The sequence below is a fragment of the Eutrigla gurnardus genome (assembly GCF_963514095.1).
Source record: "Eutrigla gurnardus genome assembly, chromosome: 18".
NCBI classification, from domain to species: domain Eukaryota; kingdom Metazoa; phylum Chordata; class Actinopteri; order Perciformes; family Triglidae; genus Eutrigla; species Eutrigla gurnardus.
This window is the reverse complement of record NC_139929.1, coordinates 12071246-12086676: the sequence shown is the minus strand read 5'-3', so window position 1 is coordinate 12086676 and position 15431 is coordinate 12071246. Positions and strand designations below refer to the sequence as shown.

The 15431-nt window shown below is 40.4% G+C and overlaps 2 protein-coding genes across 2 annotated transcripts; one reads left to right on the top strand and one right to left on the bottom strand.

Annotated features, from left to right (window-relative positions):
* Window positions 1–187: 187 nt before the first annotated feature.
* On the top strand, window positions 188–9613 carry bco1 (beta-carotene oxygenase 1). Its single transcript, XM_084033619.1, has 12 exons — window positions 188–206; window positions 4484–4552; window positions 4638–4766; window positions 4858–4987; window positions 5309–5456; window positions 5527–5677; window positions 6431–6657; window positions 6770–7027; window positions 7126–7231; window positions 7335–7429; window positions 8814–8925; window positions 9054–9613. The coding sequence occupies exons 1-12, from the start codon at window positions 203–205 to the stop codon at window positions 9206–9208; spliced, it is 1584 nt and encodes a 527-aa protein (XP_083889745.1). The 5' UTR covers window positions 188–202; the 3' UTR covers window positions 9209–9613.
* A 369-nt stretch (window positions 9614–9982) lies between these two features.
* Window positions 9983–14970, bottom strand: pkia (cAMP-dependent protein kinase inhibitor alpha). Its single transcript, XM_084033113.1, has 3 exons — window positions 14878–14970; window positions 12297–12474; window positions 9983–11947 (listed from the first exon to the last, which is right to left on the bottom strand). The coding sequence occupies exons 2-3, from the start codon at window positions 12445–12447 to the stop codon at window positions 11871–11873; spliced, it is 228 nt and encodes a 75-aa protein (XP_083889239.1). The 5' UTR covers window positions 12448–12474; window positions 14878–14970; the 3' UTR covers window positions 9983–11870.
* Between the last annotated feature and the right edge of the window lie 461 nt (window positions 14971–15431).

Genomic DNA, 15431 nt, shown 5'->3' with positions numbered 1-15431 from the left:
GTAATAACAAGTAAAACACTTGAGATGACAGAGGACTTGACAAAAATGATGCATTCTTGACTAAACATTGTAATGTTAAATTGTATCAAACAATGCCACACTAATCCCAGATTTCTACTTCATTACCTTGCAGTTAGTGAAGGTGTTTTCTGTCAAGATAAATACTTGGCTCCCATTCCAGCTGTTCATCCCCTGGCCACACATGTGTAAGTACTAAGTGTGAGTGCTTGTGTCTTAAATTTTTTTTTTTGTTATAATTAACCAGCTTTATATGCTCAAATTGGACATTTTAACAGTACTAGACGAATCCATACATGATTTGTGACCATAACAGGTAATGTCTCATGTGAACCACAAGAGGGCAGTGTTGCTGTGTAATCCAATTCTCTGGCCAGGAATATATATGTTGGAGGACATCAAGGGTAGAAAGAAAAGTTTTCTAGGCAGACTATGCTCTCTGGCTTAGCATATAGTCTTTACTTATGCTAAAAGAAATACGCATCCCAATCAGCAGCCATTCAGTCAAACAATACTGTCTTGACAGCTTGTTATGCTCTCTAATTATCACACTAAAAGGAATACAGGCATGCCCTCATTTACATCCAGACCACACATCCAGGAACATTTTCACCTTTCCCAGAACTGAATTGTCTGTTGAAGTCATCAGCCTGACCTTGATCAGGTCAGTCCTTGATCGGGTCAGTCTGATCAAATTAACTACATTTAGAGATGGGTCAAATTTGAGCAGAACACAACACAAGGGTGGTATGTATACTTTCCATATATAAAGAAAATACTCTTTTTTTGGCTTCATTTTATTCCTCAGCTATTGTAACAGACAACTTGTTAATATTCGCTGACATATTGATGTTAAATTAATTTGAGAAGATGCTCATAATGAAGCATTTCCTGCCATGACGAGCTTCTTTTTTTGTAGCTATTTGTGTTTATTTCCAATGAAACAAAAAAAAAAGAAAATATGTTTGTGTTGTATTGTTTAAGACAGTTGGATGAATCCCCCCCCCCCCCAAAAAAAAGTAGGATTCGACTGATACAGTGGAGGTCAGGCACCACCTTCATATTTAGGAGACTTACCATGGGCACTTTTTGGAATGAGGATGGGCCTAAAACCAGCTGTAATTTTGGCTGCAACCAGAGGGACCTTTGTTTACATGGAAGCCGAACACCTTCATTACACAGCATGATAAAAAACCCAGGAATGTAATAAACAAAAGATTAAATGATATGTTTTATCACATCATCAAGATTAAAACAAAACGCATATCATCATACAGCCGTTTTCATCTTTATCGCAACCACTCGAATAAAAATATACGCTGAATTTGGATGCAACCTCAGTGACACAAAAGCCATAAAACTTAAGTATCCCTAAATACTGATAGCAATAGTTTATAGCTAGTTTTATACATGGTGTGGTTAGTTTGCAACCAAGATTATCTTTGTACCAAATTCATACTTTTGCATTCTTAATAAGTAATTTTAGCAAAAAAATAAGTCATTTTAGCAAATGTGCAATGTTTTCAACCGGATTGAGTTATTTTAAAATCCATTTATGTAAACAGTATGGGGGGGTTTAGCTCAGGAGGTAGAGCGTTGGACTGGCAGGAGGAGCCGGCTCCTCCTAGCTGAGTGCCTGGTGTCCCTGAGCAAGACACCTCACCCCAATTGCTCCCGATGAGCTGGCTGTCGCCCTGCGTGGTTGACTCCGCCGTCGGTGTGTGTGAATAGGTGAATGACAGTCATTCCTGTAAAGCGCTTTGGAGAAAAGCCCTATATAAATGAGGCCATTTAAACAGTCACCAGAACAGTAATATAAAAAAAAGCTGCAGCTCCATGTCTCTAATTAATGAAGGTCCTCTTCATTTCTAGTAGTTTTTTAAAGACACACACTCAAAGGGTTGAATGCTTTATTGATAAGTGTTAATGTGTCCGGTTGTAGTCGTCTCTCCTGGAATTGGTTGGAAGTGGCCCTGTAAATAAAAAAAAAACAGTGTGGGTATTTCCTCCTAGTTTCACCTCCGTCTCACGTCATCCGTCTTTAATGTCCAACTGCCACACAGCCATCCTTGAGGTTAATGCCTTTCACTGGGTTTATTGACTTGATTGTCTGATGTGTTCACTTATCTGTGTGAGGGGACTTTGGATTCAGTGGTTGGCCGTCAGGGACAGAAAGCTGGACCCTTTATCAAATTGAGTTTTAAATACGTTTGAGTTTGAGTTGAGATTCCTCTGGTTCTCTGCAGTCTTACAGTCCTAGCATTAATACAGCACCAAACAACTGTTTGCCATGTTAAGATACAGCGGAGGCTGTGCTTTGTTTACACACTATGTCTGCCTGTGAGTGCATGCAGCTAGCTTGTGGTCTGAAAACTGTTAGCTCTGCTAGCGCTGTTAGCACCGGCTCATTCATCACCATGCCAACAGCCATGGAGATGCATCAGGCAGACGTCGGCTGGATGGCAACTAAACTGTACTAGAACTACGTTTTACTTCATCCATAGAGATTCAAGTTATTCAATTATTACATTTTTACTAGTTTTTGTGTTCTTAATATTTGTTTTTTTTCACCATTGCTTCTCCACTGAAATACCTCTTTGATCAGCCCTGTCCCCTTTTTCTTTCAATACATTCACCAGGCAGCCACCAGCACACACGTGACCTTTCACCTTTGTGTAGTTTATTGGCCTGTGCTCATCCAGTGGCAGCGTCATTATCTTCAGCAAGATTGTTTATGATACCAAGATTATACAAAACCCAATTGTTTCGACCTCAAGAGCTCAAGTCGGTCAGATGGATTAAAAAGTTGCAAGACGCATATTTTTAGGAGGATCTTTTTATTATTATTATTATTATTATTATTATGGATGACCTGTGACCAAGTGAGCACTTTTTTGAAGGAAACTTGATTATTTTTCTGCTGTCATGTTATATTTTCATTTCATGTCTTTGTCAATTTGATCATCTTTTTGAACTATTTTTATGTAGCTTTAGTTAAGCAAACTAGATTTCTCTTTAGGGGAGCTTTGTCACACAGTAGTTCAACTTCTCAGATGTGGTGTTATTTTTTTTTCCTTTTTGTCCTCAAGGCTCTCTTATTTACTTGTCCGTAATCTCTTCTGCAGCACAACACACGCATGCCAAAACGTATTTTAATGTTTGAAGGCTTAAAATATTAGTCAATGCTTGTTTTGAACCTCCCACTTAAACTTTGACACAACATAATTGAGTTATTGTCTCTGCCAATGGGGCCACGTTTCCTCCAGGTGTGTTTGTCCCCTGTGTGCATTTTTGTTTGTCGGAAAAGTTGTCAGTGAACATACCACAATGCTACAAACAGCTCTGTAGAAAGACTGATGTGGGGTGAAACTTCTTAAGATAACTGACTTTTCAGTAGGTCAAAGAGGAACATGGTTGCCTCACACTGAGCATCCTTTGGATTCAGATAATCAGAACAATTTCAAACAACGTAAGACTCACTCATTGCATCTTAATAACAAGAGAGAAATTAGAAATGAATTAGAAAACTAAAAAGCAGCCACTGCCCCTTCCGTTCCATACGTCGCCTCTGGTTATCTGATACAGATGCAGTTTTCTCATCAACTGGGTATTCTGTGAAATAAAAACACTATACACAATATTAGGATATTTTACCCTCAGGGATTATGTGCATTTGGACTTTAACGTAGAGATACGATTTATTATGATAACGTTTTTCAGTCCAGGTCATTCCCACTATTATCAACAACAGGATAAAGTTCCAGCAGCTGATAGCTGAGTTCACTGTTATACTCTTCTGGGAGACACTATTCATCATTCCAAGAAAAAGAATAACAGAATAAAACACACCTGATAGTGAAGGATATGCTTAGTGGTATAAGGCCATAAAACAATATTACAACTTTAGTCACTGCAGCTGATAGAAGAACTTAAAGGGGAAACTTCCAATTGTATAAGTGTTACAGCTGAAGACCAAAAATATGAGGGAAAATGAACAACCGTTCTTTTAGTATGGGTACATTATCACCTCATTTGGGTGTAAAATGTGTTCTTACAACTTCATTACTGGCCGATCCAGAAAAAAGTAACAAGTCAACTCAATAAACGAAATCAGAAAATATAAGCAAATACATATACAGTGGACTGCACGTTATACAATCTATTCAGGGTAGCCAAAATAGCAGACAGAATATATTTAACTATTAGTAGTAGTAGTAGTAGTATTGCGTTGTATAACAAAATAACCTGGCAACAGGCGCGACGTCATAATCAGCCGATGACCCAAATTGGAAGAAAGCGTTGGGTCATTTCCAACCATTCTGAGAAACTGAAGGTGAAGTTTCAAGGAACGCTTTAGAGGAGAGAGGCCGGCCCACCCACCCCCGCTTTAAAAGGAGGGCTCGCCGCTGTTGTTGACTGCACTATTTATTCAGACACCTCCGCTTGTGTTTCACTGAGCTCTCAGCAAACATGTCAACCGACTTCTCCAAGAACGCAGAGGAGTGCCCGGCGCCCTATAAGGCAGAAGTAAAAGGTAGGTTTTTTACCTCTTTTTCACACTATTGAATAACCCACCTTTATGCCATCACTGAGTTTAACCGGGTTTAACTCTCGTTCAGGGAACATCCCCAGCTGGCTGCAAGGCACGCTGCTGCGCAACGGGCCGGGCATCTTCTCTGTGGGGGACACGCGCTACGACCACTGGTTCGATGGGCTGGCCCTGATGAACAGCTTCAACATTAAAGATGGTGGGTCTCGTTTGTATTGATCCTCGACTGTAAGCAGGATTCCTGTCGTTGAACGTGAGCGGAGAGAATAACACACGTGTGTTTGCTTCAGGTGAGGTGACCCACAGAAGCAGATTCCTCCGAAGTGACACCTACAAGTCGAACATGGAAGCAAACAGGATAGTTGTGTCTGAAATGGGAACAATGGCCTACCCAGACCCCAGCAAGAATTTCATTGTCAAGTAAGCCAGACCACAGTTTACATCATCATGTCATTGTAGTTATTTGTTTACACATGTAATGTAAATTGTGTGTAAACTTAAAAATGTGTTTCACAATTTTAAGTTTACATTCTGTAATTTTTATGCAGAAGTGCAAACGTTAATTTGAAAACTTGTCCTGTAACATCTGCTATACATTGATGGCATATTACAGTCTTGTAAATCACTTTTCTATTTGTTGGACACACACACACACACACACACACACACACACACACACACACACACACACACACACACACAATTCTCCAATGTAAAACATTTCTCCTTCCTACTTCTCAGGGCGATCACCTTTCTCAACCACACGGTGCCTGACTTCACTGACAACGGCGCCAGCAATTTCCTCAAGTATGGAAAGGACTACTACGCCACCTCTGAAACCAACTACATCCGCAAGATCGATCCCGTGACGCTGGAGACCGAGGACAAGGTAACGCCGTTTGCACCGATCCCTGCTAGTGCGAGTTGATCTCGGAGCTCACCGGCTGCTGAACACACAGGTGGACTACATGAAGTTCCTGTCGGTGAACTTGGCGTCTTCCCACCCGCACTACGACAAAGAGGGCAACGCCTACAACATCGGGACCTCCATAGCGGAGAAGGGCAAGACCAAATACATGCTGTTCAAAGTCCCAAATGCTCCTGAGAAAGGTATGTGAACTAGAGCACGACCGATATATCGGCAGGCCGATATTAGGCATTTTTTGTTTTGCTTTTACTGTATTTGTGTGTACGGTGTCAAAGCACTTTGTTAACTGCTTTTTTTAAAGGTGCTATACAAATAAAGTTATTATTATTATTATTATTATTATTATTATTATTATTATTATTATTATTATTTTCCAAACTATCGGTATTGGTATTTATAATGGCCGATAAATTAATATTTTAAAAATAAAAACGGACGAAACACCCATATAGAACTTAACATAATTTGTCTCCAGTCTTGTTCGAAGTTATATTTATGAAGCTTACAAGTCTTTTAATACTGGTAACTTTGTGTTTAGTTGTTGTCGTGTTTTTGTTCAAAGGACTTTAAGTTTTATATCTTAAGTTTGTATTTTTATACATTTTATTTTTTCAGAACTTTTCTCTGTTCTGTTGTATTTTTAAACTGCATTATCATATTATTTTAGTGAAAAGACTCATAAATAATTACAAATAACTAATGTTAAAAATATATCGGCCAATATATCGGAATATCAAATTTTTAAATCAACAAACCTTTGTATCGGTCGGGCTCTAATGTGAAACCCACATAAAGAACAGCTGCTATTGGTTCCTTCCTTGAATGTTGATTGCATCGCTGCTCATACTTCTCTGCATTCAGACAAACGTTTATATTAATCATGTTTATGCAAAGAAATGAAATTAACGTGTAACGTTCTGCTGTTTCCTCGAAAGCTTCAGACAAAGACAAGAACGCCCCTGCCCTGAAGAATGTGGAGGTGATTTGCACCATCCCCTGTCGCTCCCTGCTAACTCCCAGCTACTACCACAGCTTCGGCATGACGGACAACTACTTCATCTTCATCGAGCAGCCTTTCAAGCTGGACATCCTCAGAATGGCCACTGCGTACATGAGGGGAGTGAACTGGGCGAGCTGCTTGAAGTTCTGCCCTGAGGAAAATGTAAGGGGTCCCCCGCCATGTCATTATTTCTGGTTCCTAAACTGCCAAAGTGTGAAGCAGCTGGAGTGGAAACCTGGGTTAACATAATTATTAATTTTTATTTCTTCAACAGACTCTGATCCACCTGATAGACAGGAAGACAGGCAAGGTTGTGGAGACAAAGTACCACACCGGAGCAATGGTCGTCTACCATCACGTGAATGCTTTCGAGGATGCCGGTCACGTCATTTTCGACGTCATCGCCTACAATGATAACAGCCTTTATGACATGTTCTACCTGAGCAAGCTGAAGGAGAATCCCGGGTTCCACGACGAGAGCTACTCTAAACCCAGCTACAAGAGATTCGTGCTCCCCATCCATGCAGACAAGGTGGGCGTTTGAATAAAAAAAAATAAAAATAAAATAAAATAAAATTCAGAGAAGAAGCTCCTCCAATATTTCCTTTTGACTTCATAACTGTTTTGCAGGGTGTGGCAGCTGGAGTGGACATGGTGAAACTCCAGTACACGACTGCCAGTGCTGTGAAGGAGAAAGAAGGCAAACTGATGTGCCAGGCAGAGGTTTTCTGTGAAGGTAAAACCCAATGCCAATCAAATAATTACTGTTCCAAGTAGTAGTTCTCACAATGTCTCAGAATTTCTCCAAATACAAAAACTGTCACTTTCTTTTCTGCCAGGTTTTGAATTACCCAGAATAAATTACGACTTCAACGGCAAGAGGCACCGGTTCGTGTACGGAAACTGTGTGGAGAAGTCAGCACAGGCAACAGAGGTAACCTTCACTTATTGTCTTTAATTTGGCAGAGCAGACCTAGTGGGAAAACATCCGTCTTTGGGTTTTTGTGCATTCTCGTGAGCGTTATTAACCCAGAGAGACCTGAGACGTGCAGGCTTTTGAAGAACGGAGATTTTAAGTGCGGGGCTGTTGGGAAACAGATTGTTCCTGGTAGCATTGTTTTTTTTGACAGCGGTAGGAAGTGTAGAGAGACTTATTTTTTGTGTGAGAATGACAGATGGCAACATAGACCAAACTACTTCTTGGCTCTGGCCGTGACACCCACACACCCCTTCCACTGGGTACACTTGTACATCAAGGTGCTTGAAACAATGGAAAGTGAGAAACTCAGCAAGGCTTCAAAGTATTGAGTGACAAAGCTCTTTGGAGAAGAGCTTCCCTTTGCGTCGCACCGCGTCCCCGTAGTCCCGATGTACAAAGAGGAAGGAACAATAAGAAAACATCCTGGTTCTCACAATTAGATATTTTTGATTCAAAAGAGAGCTTTGGCTTTTCTTTGAATTGTAGCGGTGTTCGTCATATGGCACGAGCGGAAGGAAGCGTTTGAATGTGGTGATGATGAATAGTTATCACGCCAACTAAGGAAGCTTTTTTATTTGATGAAATACGTCAGACTTTTACAGGTCAAGGTGTGAACATACACCCGAGGGAAAAACATAAACGAGAAGGTGTCATCGTCATCTTAAATCACATTAATCCTTGCTACATTTACATTCATTTTACACCAATAAATGAACGCAAACACATGCATCTAAGGTTAACTGGCGACTCTAACAGTGTCCGTAGGTGTGGATGTCTATATGTCAGCCCTGTGATTGTTGGCCGACCTGTCCAGGGTGTTAAAGATAAGCAGGTGTAGCTATTGGACGGATTTGTTTTTGGAAAACGTCCATGATATTCTGATTATCTTTGACTTTCGTCAGTTCTTTTAACACTGATAAAAGGAGTTGGACTCAGTTACCTCGTCCTACTAACATTATTTAGAAGGTCTGTATTTAATTTTTACAGCTCTTTTGCAAGTTTATGGCTTACAGTTGGGGCAAAGTGCCGCGTGAATGCGTTGCTTGTATAAGAGAAGCTCCCTATCAACATTTGGCAATCACACAGAAACATTTAAATTATCAAGATGCCAAAACATCGTTAACATTCCTTTTAAGAAACAGATTGTATTTGATCACTTTTCCCTCCCAAACTTACTTAATAAGTTTTGGTTTTAGGATTTCTATAAGAAAGAGGCCATGCTGCCCTCTAGTATGTCTGTAAATGATTGCTGATAGTTACGTTTTTAGTGCTTTGTCCTGAGTTGTTGGTACAGTAAAAGCGTGTTATAATCATCTTTCCCTGCTCTACTTTGCTGCAGATCGCAAAGCTTGATACAGAAACCAAGGAAAGGGTTTGCTGGAGTGAAGACAAATGCTGGCCGTCGGAGCCTGTGTTCGTCGCGAGACCAAACGGAGAGTCCGAAGATGACGGTGAGAATACTGTGTGACGTGTATCGGCTAGAGAACCTATGAAGATCACCGATATCTGTGTTGTATCCATTTGATGGGCTTCCTTTGCTTTGCGCTCCAACAATAACCTCTCCTTTTTTCATTTGCAGGTGTGGTCTTAGTGTCAGTTATCAACACCAACCCGGGCCAGTCGAGTTTCATCCTGATACTTGACGGCAGAACATTCAAAGAAGTAGCTCGGGCATACTTGAACACCCCTCTCCACAAGGATATGCATGGATTTTTTATCCCACACGGCAATTAGTCAGTTGTGTACGGTGTTGTGTGTTCAGGAATCTGAACAGTGAAGAAAACACAATAGTTTTAGACTAGTGTTGTGAGGATTGTACATGATTTCATGGAATACGTCATCTCTGAAAACATAGGAATTTATCTTAGCATTTTTTTATTGGTATGTTTATGAAAAAAAGCTGCCGATTTCTTGATTTTTTTGGGTCAGGATCAAAACGTCACTTACGCATGTATATTTATCACCGTTTTTTATGTAGTCCACATTATTTTATTGTACTGCTATAAGATCATTGTACGTGTACTCATCCTTTACATTAAGACAAATATAACCTAATACAAATATAACATGCAAAGGCCAGCTGCGGCTCAGTGGAAAGTGTATATGTATATGCAAATTGTAATAAACTTGAAGCTCTGAGATTTGCTCCTGTTCTTCATTTACACAAGATTATAAGAGTGAACCCACCCAACGCTCCAGGGTGCTCCACAAGAGCAATCATGATTATCTCTGTGGGTGCTGACCGTTGGCCCAGTATCACCAGCCTCTAACTGGGTGATCTAAGACACGTAACTCACAAGCAAAGTCTATAGTACGCCAGTGCAGAAAGCCTTTTAACAAAAAAGACAGCTTTTTTTTGTATCAAAGTATGTATAAAGGGATTAAATACTGTATATATGTAAAGCTGTTATAAAGTAGTTATACCGTATAGTACTATATTATTAAGGTGTATTGTCAAAGAAGGGAAGCATAGAATAGGAAATGAATGATTCCATTGTTGCCACGTGAACAGTAACATTCACATGATTATTTAGTTATTAATTAAGTATTAATAATTATATTATTATCAGTGCACATAACCCATTCATTTAATCAGTCAGAGGTCCGGCCTTTAAATAAATAACAGTCCCTTACCAACACGTGAATTTAGGGCATGACAATGACAAAACTGACCAGTGGTATGGTTTATGGTCTGCTAGTAAGTCCAATATATACCACTAGAGGGAGACAATGACCAGGCTTACTCAGCGCTGTCATATGTGGACAGGACACCATTCATAAACCCATCTTGTTGCTGTTTATTTTTTTACGGGTGGGTTTTAATCGCATGTCAAAACTAAAGTGCACAACAACAAATCCGTGGCCTTTATAAGTCACAGACGTCACACAGTGACATGACTCATGAGTGAAGAATATGGAAGATACAACATGATCATGGGTGCCCTGGGTCACCTATGGTGCAGTGCTGCTCATTTATAATCACACTATACGCAATGTGCAAGTTATTGTTGATCAGTAAATACAATGTAAAAAAGCCAAATTCTCACTTATCATTAATTAATTCAAGATAGAATGAGTTGCATCTCCACATATTTGATGGTAGAAAAAGGGCAGTGTATATTGACAGTCCAATCAAAACAATAATTATTTTATCAGAAACCCATAACGCAAAGAAACACACAACTCCAAAAAGAACAGTAATAATAGCACATTACACTATAGTGTACTTGAGTGCAATCAACTGTTCTTATCTCCGGCAGCAAATGTTTATCTTCACCGTAAAAACATGTTTAAGACACGTCACATCCATTTGGATTTTCTCAAAGGCAGTGCATTGACCTACTGTAGGATAACCATTATGACGTGGATGCCTTTTGTATGTAAACTATTCAAAAAAACACCTGTACAACTTGGTATAATTTGCCCTGAATCTATTGCCATCACCAGCCACAGACAATGAGAGGGATGATTCAATCTGACTTCTTACCAAACAGCTATTCACATAAGATGTAAGGCTAAAACCTTATTTCCAAAAATGTTATTCCAAAGCTTTAAGACAGAATATTGAATATTAGACATTTCCCGTATGTAAAGATTTAGAATAAAATCTTCACAATGTTTTGAATGTATATTAAAAAAGAAATCTAAAATGCTGCATTCAGCGAGGAAAATAATTGGTAAAAAAAATGATAACTGCATTATCTAGTCGAAGAGCACACTGGCTGCATCTGTGAGGCCTGGCAGTGGGCACGAAAACGGCCAAATATTTGCAAGGTTATGGGTCAGTGTGTGGCACTGAAACAGAACATGGATGCTCTATCGACTAGCTTTTTGCCTTGATCATGTTGACAGAGTGACAAAGCAGATCAATATTGTTCCTAACTCAGCAGGGAATGCTGTATGTGGGTTCTGACCCGATTTTGGACTGGCTCTGTCTGATCAATCAGTGCAATATTAAAAGTGCAGCATTATTTAGCTACATTTCTTTCAAGATGAATGTGGCATCTGAGATGTCACACCTCCCGTGGATAAAAACCTTGAAGGGGCTCTTTTCCCTTCTCCCTGCTCCTCTCTGGACTATGATACAGACAAACAGCTCTGTGTTTGGTTGATGACGTAACGCTGCGTTCACCACGCCTCACGTCCAATCTCATATCAGCTTCCACGAAGGAAAGGCAGCGGCTTTTTTAAGGAAATTTGAACACACACACAAGTGCAGAAGTGAAACTGCACTATGGTTGCCATAGCGATGACTTCCTGGTAGCGGGACAGTGGCAGTAGAGGGATTTTGTCATGTCTGTTTACACTCATTAGATGCAACTAGCCGGTTGGAGGCCGAGCGTCCGGGGATCGGGGAGACGGGAAGAAGCGGTTGTTGCGGTCCACGAATGTCAGTTTAGTTGCCCTCAGCTTGAGTCTCCTCTTCTTTAGCCGGAGAGTCCTGGCATGTCTCACTGTTTTCTCCCTCATCAGCTAACAGACAAGAGAGAAAGAGAGAGACAGTTTCATGCATAAGTTACTACTTGTGAAGTTAGTGATGCGAATGAGGTTGGGTAAATCAGCAAGCGAGTCACTATGAAAACGGCAGGAGCAGAAATCACCGAGGCAGGAATGAAGAATGGACTCATAACAGCTCATGTTATACGGCATGTTAAAAAATGTGTTTTGAATGGTTTCCCTTTCTCTCATTGAAAGATCCAGAATCCGTTAGTTGCTTAGCAGGACACAAACAGAACGCCTTCCTGGCCAAACTCCCTCATCAGCCACTTTATATACACACCGGTTCACGTAATTTATTCATCGCCATAGCGATGTCTCTCACCTGACTTGGTGATGCTAAGCTCTGCCAGACTCTGTGACAGGTCGGCGGGTCCCTCCACTCCAGGGGTCGCTGGGTCACCATGGATGGCGTTCCTGCGGCCGGACCGCCGAGAGGCGATGAAGTCCTCATAGGTCGCCTCCACATCCGTCATCGCTACCACACCTCACCATAGCAGGGCCTGGCACAGGTGCACATGGACACACACATGAACAAGTGATACTTTTTCTTTCTTTTTTTTAGGAAAATGACCAAAATGCTGAGAATGTGTGCAGTGGTACCGAGGGTTACCCATGCTCCACCCCTCCTCTTATTTTATGACCTAATCCCTGATTATTCTATTTTAATCTCTAGTCTCGGGTGCAGGCAGCACCACTGACACAGAGGAGACACACTCTCCAGAAGGAACAGGCTACTGGGCAGCGGGGTGGAAACACAACTGAGGGTGCTCTTGAACCGGTGCAATACAGTTACCAAAAACACACATTCAATAGGTGGTAAATATTGCACATTGGATGACAGTTCCAAATGTCATCGTACCAAAAGCATGGAGCATGATGGGAGCTGTGTTGCCACAGAGATCTAGGTTAAACCCCTCTGTTGACATTAATCTGTCTAGGAAAAGCTGCCCTTCAGTATGTAGCAGATTCTGGCTCGCCTGCCACACTTTTATTAATTATACATTTTTCTTAAAACTTCACCAAATTTTTATATAAGAGTACAAAGAAAAAACAAGCTTTTCTGAAACTCCATATCCCCTTGGACATTAGTTTTTTAAATATTGGTGTTATAACTAATATGGATATTTGCAAAATTGACTCAGCTCCCACATCCACTGGTGCTGGTATTTCCAGAGCCGAGCAGGCTGTGATTGACCGCGACTATTTCGGGATGCCACGTCATCCGCGCATTGCTACCACTCAGCTGTCACTCTTCAAATGGTGTCAAGGCAGGCAAGACCCAACAGATGGTGCCGACATGCAATTCAACACGGAGAAAGCAAGAGACTGAGACCGAGGATGCCAAACCCAAAGAATTAGTGCATAATCTCGGTGATGCTGGGTCAGTGTTGATAATGTATTTTTTCAAAATAGTACAAATATCTGCATTATAAAGAGTTTGTTAGACCTCTAAATGGATAATCTTCAAGGATCCCCCCCAATAATTTATAAATATTGATGAAAAAATAGTAATAAAAAAATAAATTATGTGCGATGACAGGTAATAATTTAGATATAATCATTAATTAACTAAATGTGCCATTATTACTGCAGTTCTGTGTGCGGTTTGTCAAATTGTGTTGATTTTGTCATTTTTTTCTCATTCAATTATGACTTTATTATCATATTACTTTTTTTTAATCACAATACTATGACGCCTCAGACAACACAAGTATGTGGGACATGCTCTGAATGCACAGAAAGCTTTGAACATGAGCAGATATCTTGCTGAGGCACATGGGCACGGGGGTTTGTATATTAACTGTAATTATTAATTTGTCATTGAGGTGACTTGCTGCCTTGTGCACATTTAAAGAGGTTACTTCCCCAAACTAAAGAGGAAGAGCATGCCTGCTTGTGTGTTGACTCAGCAGGGATGACAACGTTGATACAGGAGGATAATTATTTCATTGTTCAAATTAAATAATGTGAACAATTGTTTTGATTTTGCGATGTTGTGTGTGCTGATGGAATAGAATACGACGCCTAAAACATAAATAATAATTCAATAGTAAGTTGTATTTGTCTGTGAATGCTGAGATTAGACTGAATGGGTAGTTTACAAGCTAAGAACATTCCTGGCATTGCCTTTGCTCATATTCTATGAAATATTAATTGAAAGTTTACATAATTTAGTCACGATGTTGCACCCATGAAGTAGAACATCAACAGTGTGTGTGTGTGTGTGTGTGTGTGTGTGTGTGTGTGTAAGACAGACAGAGAGAGAAAGAATACTGCCCTTGCTGTCCTGGCTTCAGTGAAGACCAGAGCTCAGCTTGCCTGAACAACAACATATCTAGCACACACTCCAAACAAATGTGTCCAAATCCAATCACTGAATAACACAGCAGGCCAGCGTGCTCTGTCCTGTAAAGAGTGGAAAGAAACTTGGCTGCTCCTGCTCTTCATTTGTGCAGGAATATGGAGACACACAAACTTATGCCAGTGTTATGTGTGTGTGTGTGTGTGTGTGTGTGTGTGTGTGTGTGTGTGTGTGTGTGTGTGTGTGTGTATATATTTATATAAAATTAACGGCTAAGACAAGCATCAAGTAGCCCAACCTAACTATAATTGAGTATGATCAATTGACTCCTCTAATAAATCATAATAATTGGCATTACACAAAGACGTGTGACGCAGAAACTCGACATGCTCAAACAGTTTTTAATTTAAGAAAATCTAAATCAAATCAACAGACATCTCTTTCCGATGACAAAGACAAAACGCTGAGCCAGTGCCAATATACGCAACCTGGATATCAACGTTTCACGTGGTATTACGATGCCAGGCATGCACACCTCTCTTATTATTATCATTATTATCCCGTTATTGTTGTTATTCTTATAGATATCAGCGGGGTATACCTGTTTAGGTTAACGCGCTTCCCAGTATTCGCAGGGGTAAATCACATCAGCTTGAATGCCACTCCGATATTCCACTCACTAAAGAGGATTTACCAACGTCAAGCCACATACCACAATAAAACTACTTCCGGGTCCAACTTCAAAATAAAGGCATTATATTTTTGATGGTATAAAAAGACAGTGGTAAGCTACTCGCATCCATTAAACGTATGTATTGGTAAAAACAAATAGGCTAACAGGGATACGCAGTGACTGTTATTGTACGGTTATCAGCAAATTTGCACAATGCCATTTGGGTTAAACAAGAAGTAGGCCTATTGTCAGTCCTTATTCAAATGGATAAACCCTAACAAGTTTAAAACAAAGTCAAAAAGGTCAGATGATAGATGAACAAACGTGTGTGTGTGTGTGTGTGTGTGTGTGTGTGTGTGTGTGTGTGTGTGTGTGTGTGTGAGAGAGAGAGAGAGAGAGAGAGAGAGAGAGAGAGAGGCAGTGTGAGAACAGTGATCTTGTTGTGATGAAGGCAGACAGGCCACAGCCTTTCAGAAACACGT

Coding starts and splice junctions, on each gene's coding strand:
- bco1 (XM_084033619.1), top strand. Junction 5,678..6,430: donor CCCAAATGCTCCTGAGAAAG/GTATGTGAACTA, acceptor TTTCCTCGAAAG/CTTCAGACAAAGACAAGAAC. Junction 7,028..7,125: donor TCCCCATCCATGCAGACAAG/GTGGGCGTTTGA, acceptor ACTGTTTTGCAG/GGTGTGGCAGCTGGAGTGGA.
- pkia (XM_084033113.1), bottom strand. CDS start 12,447: ATGACGGATGTGGAGGCGACCTATGAGGACTTCATCGCCTCTCGGCGG. Junction 11,948..12,296: donor GCTTAGCATCACCAAGTCAG/GTGAGAGACATC, acceptor CTTGTCTGTTAG/CTGATGAGGGAGAAAACAGT.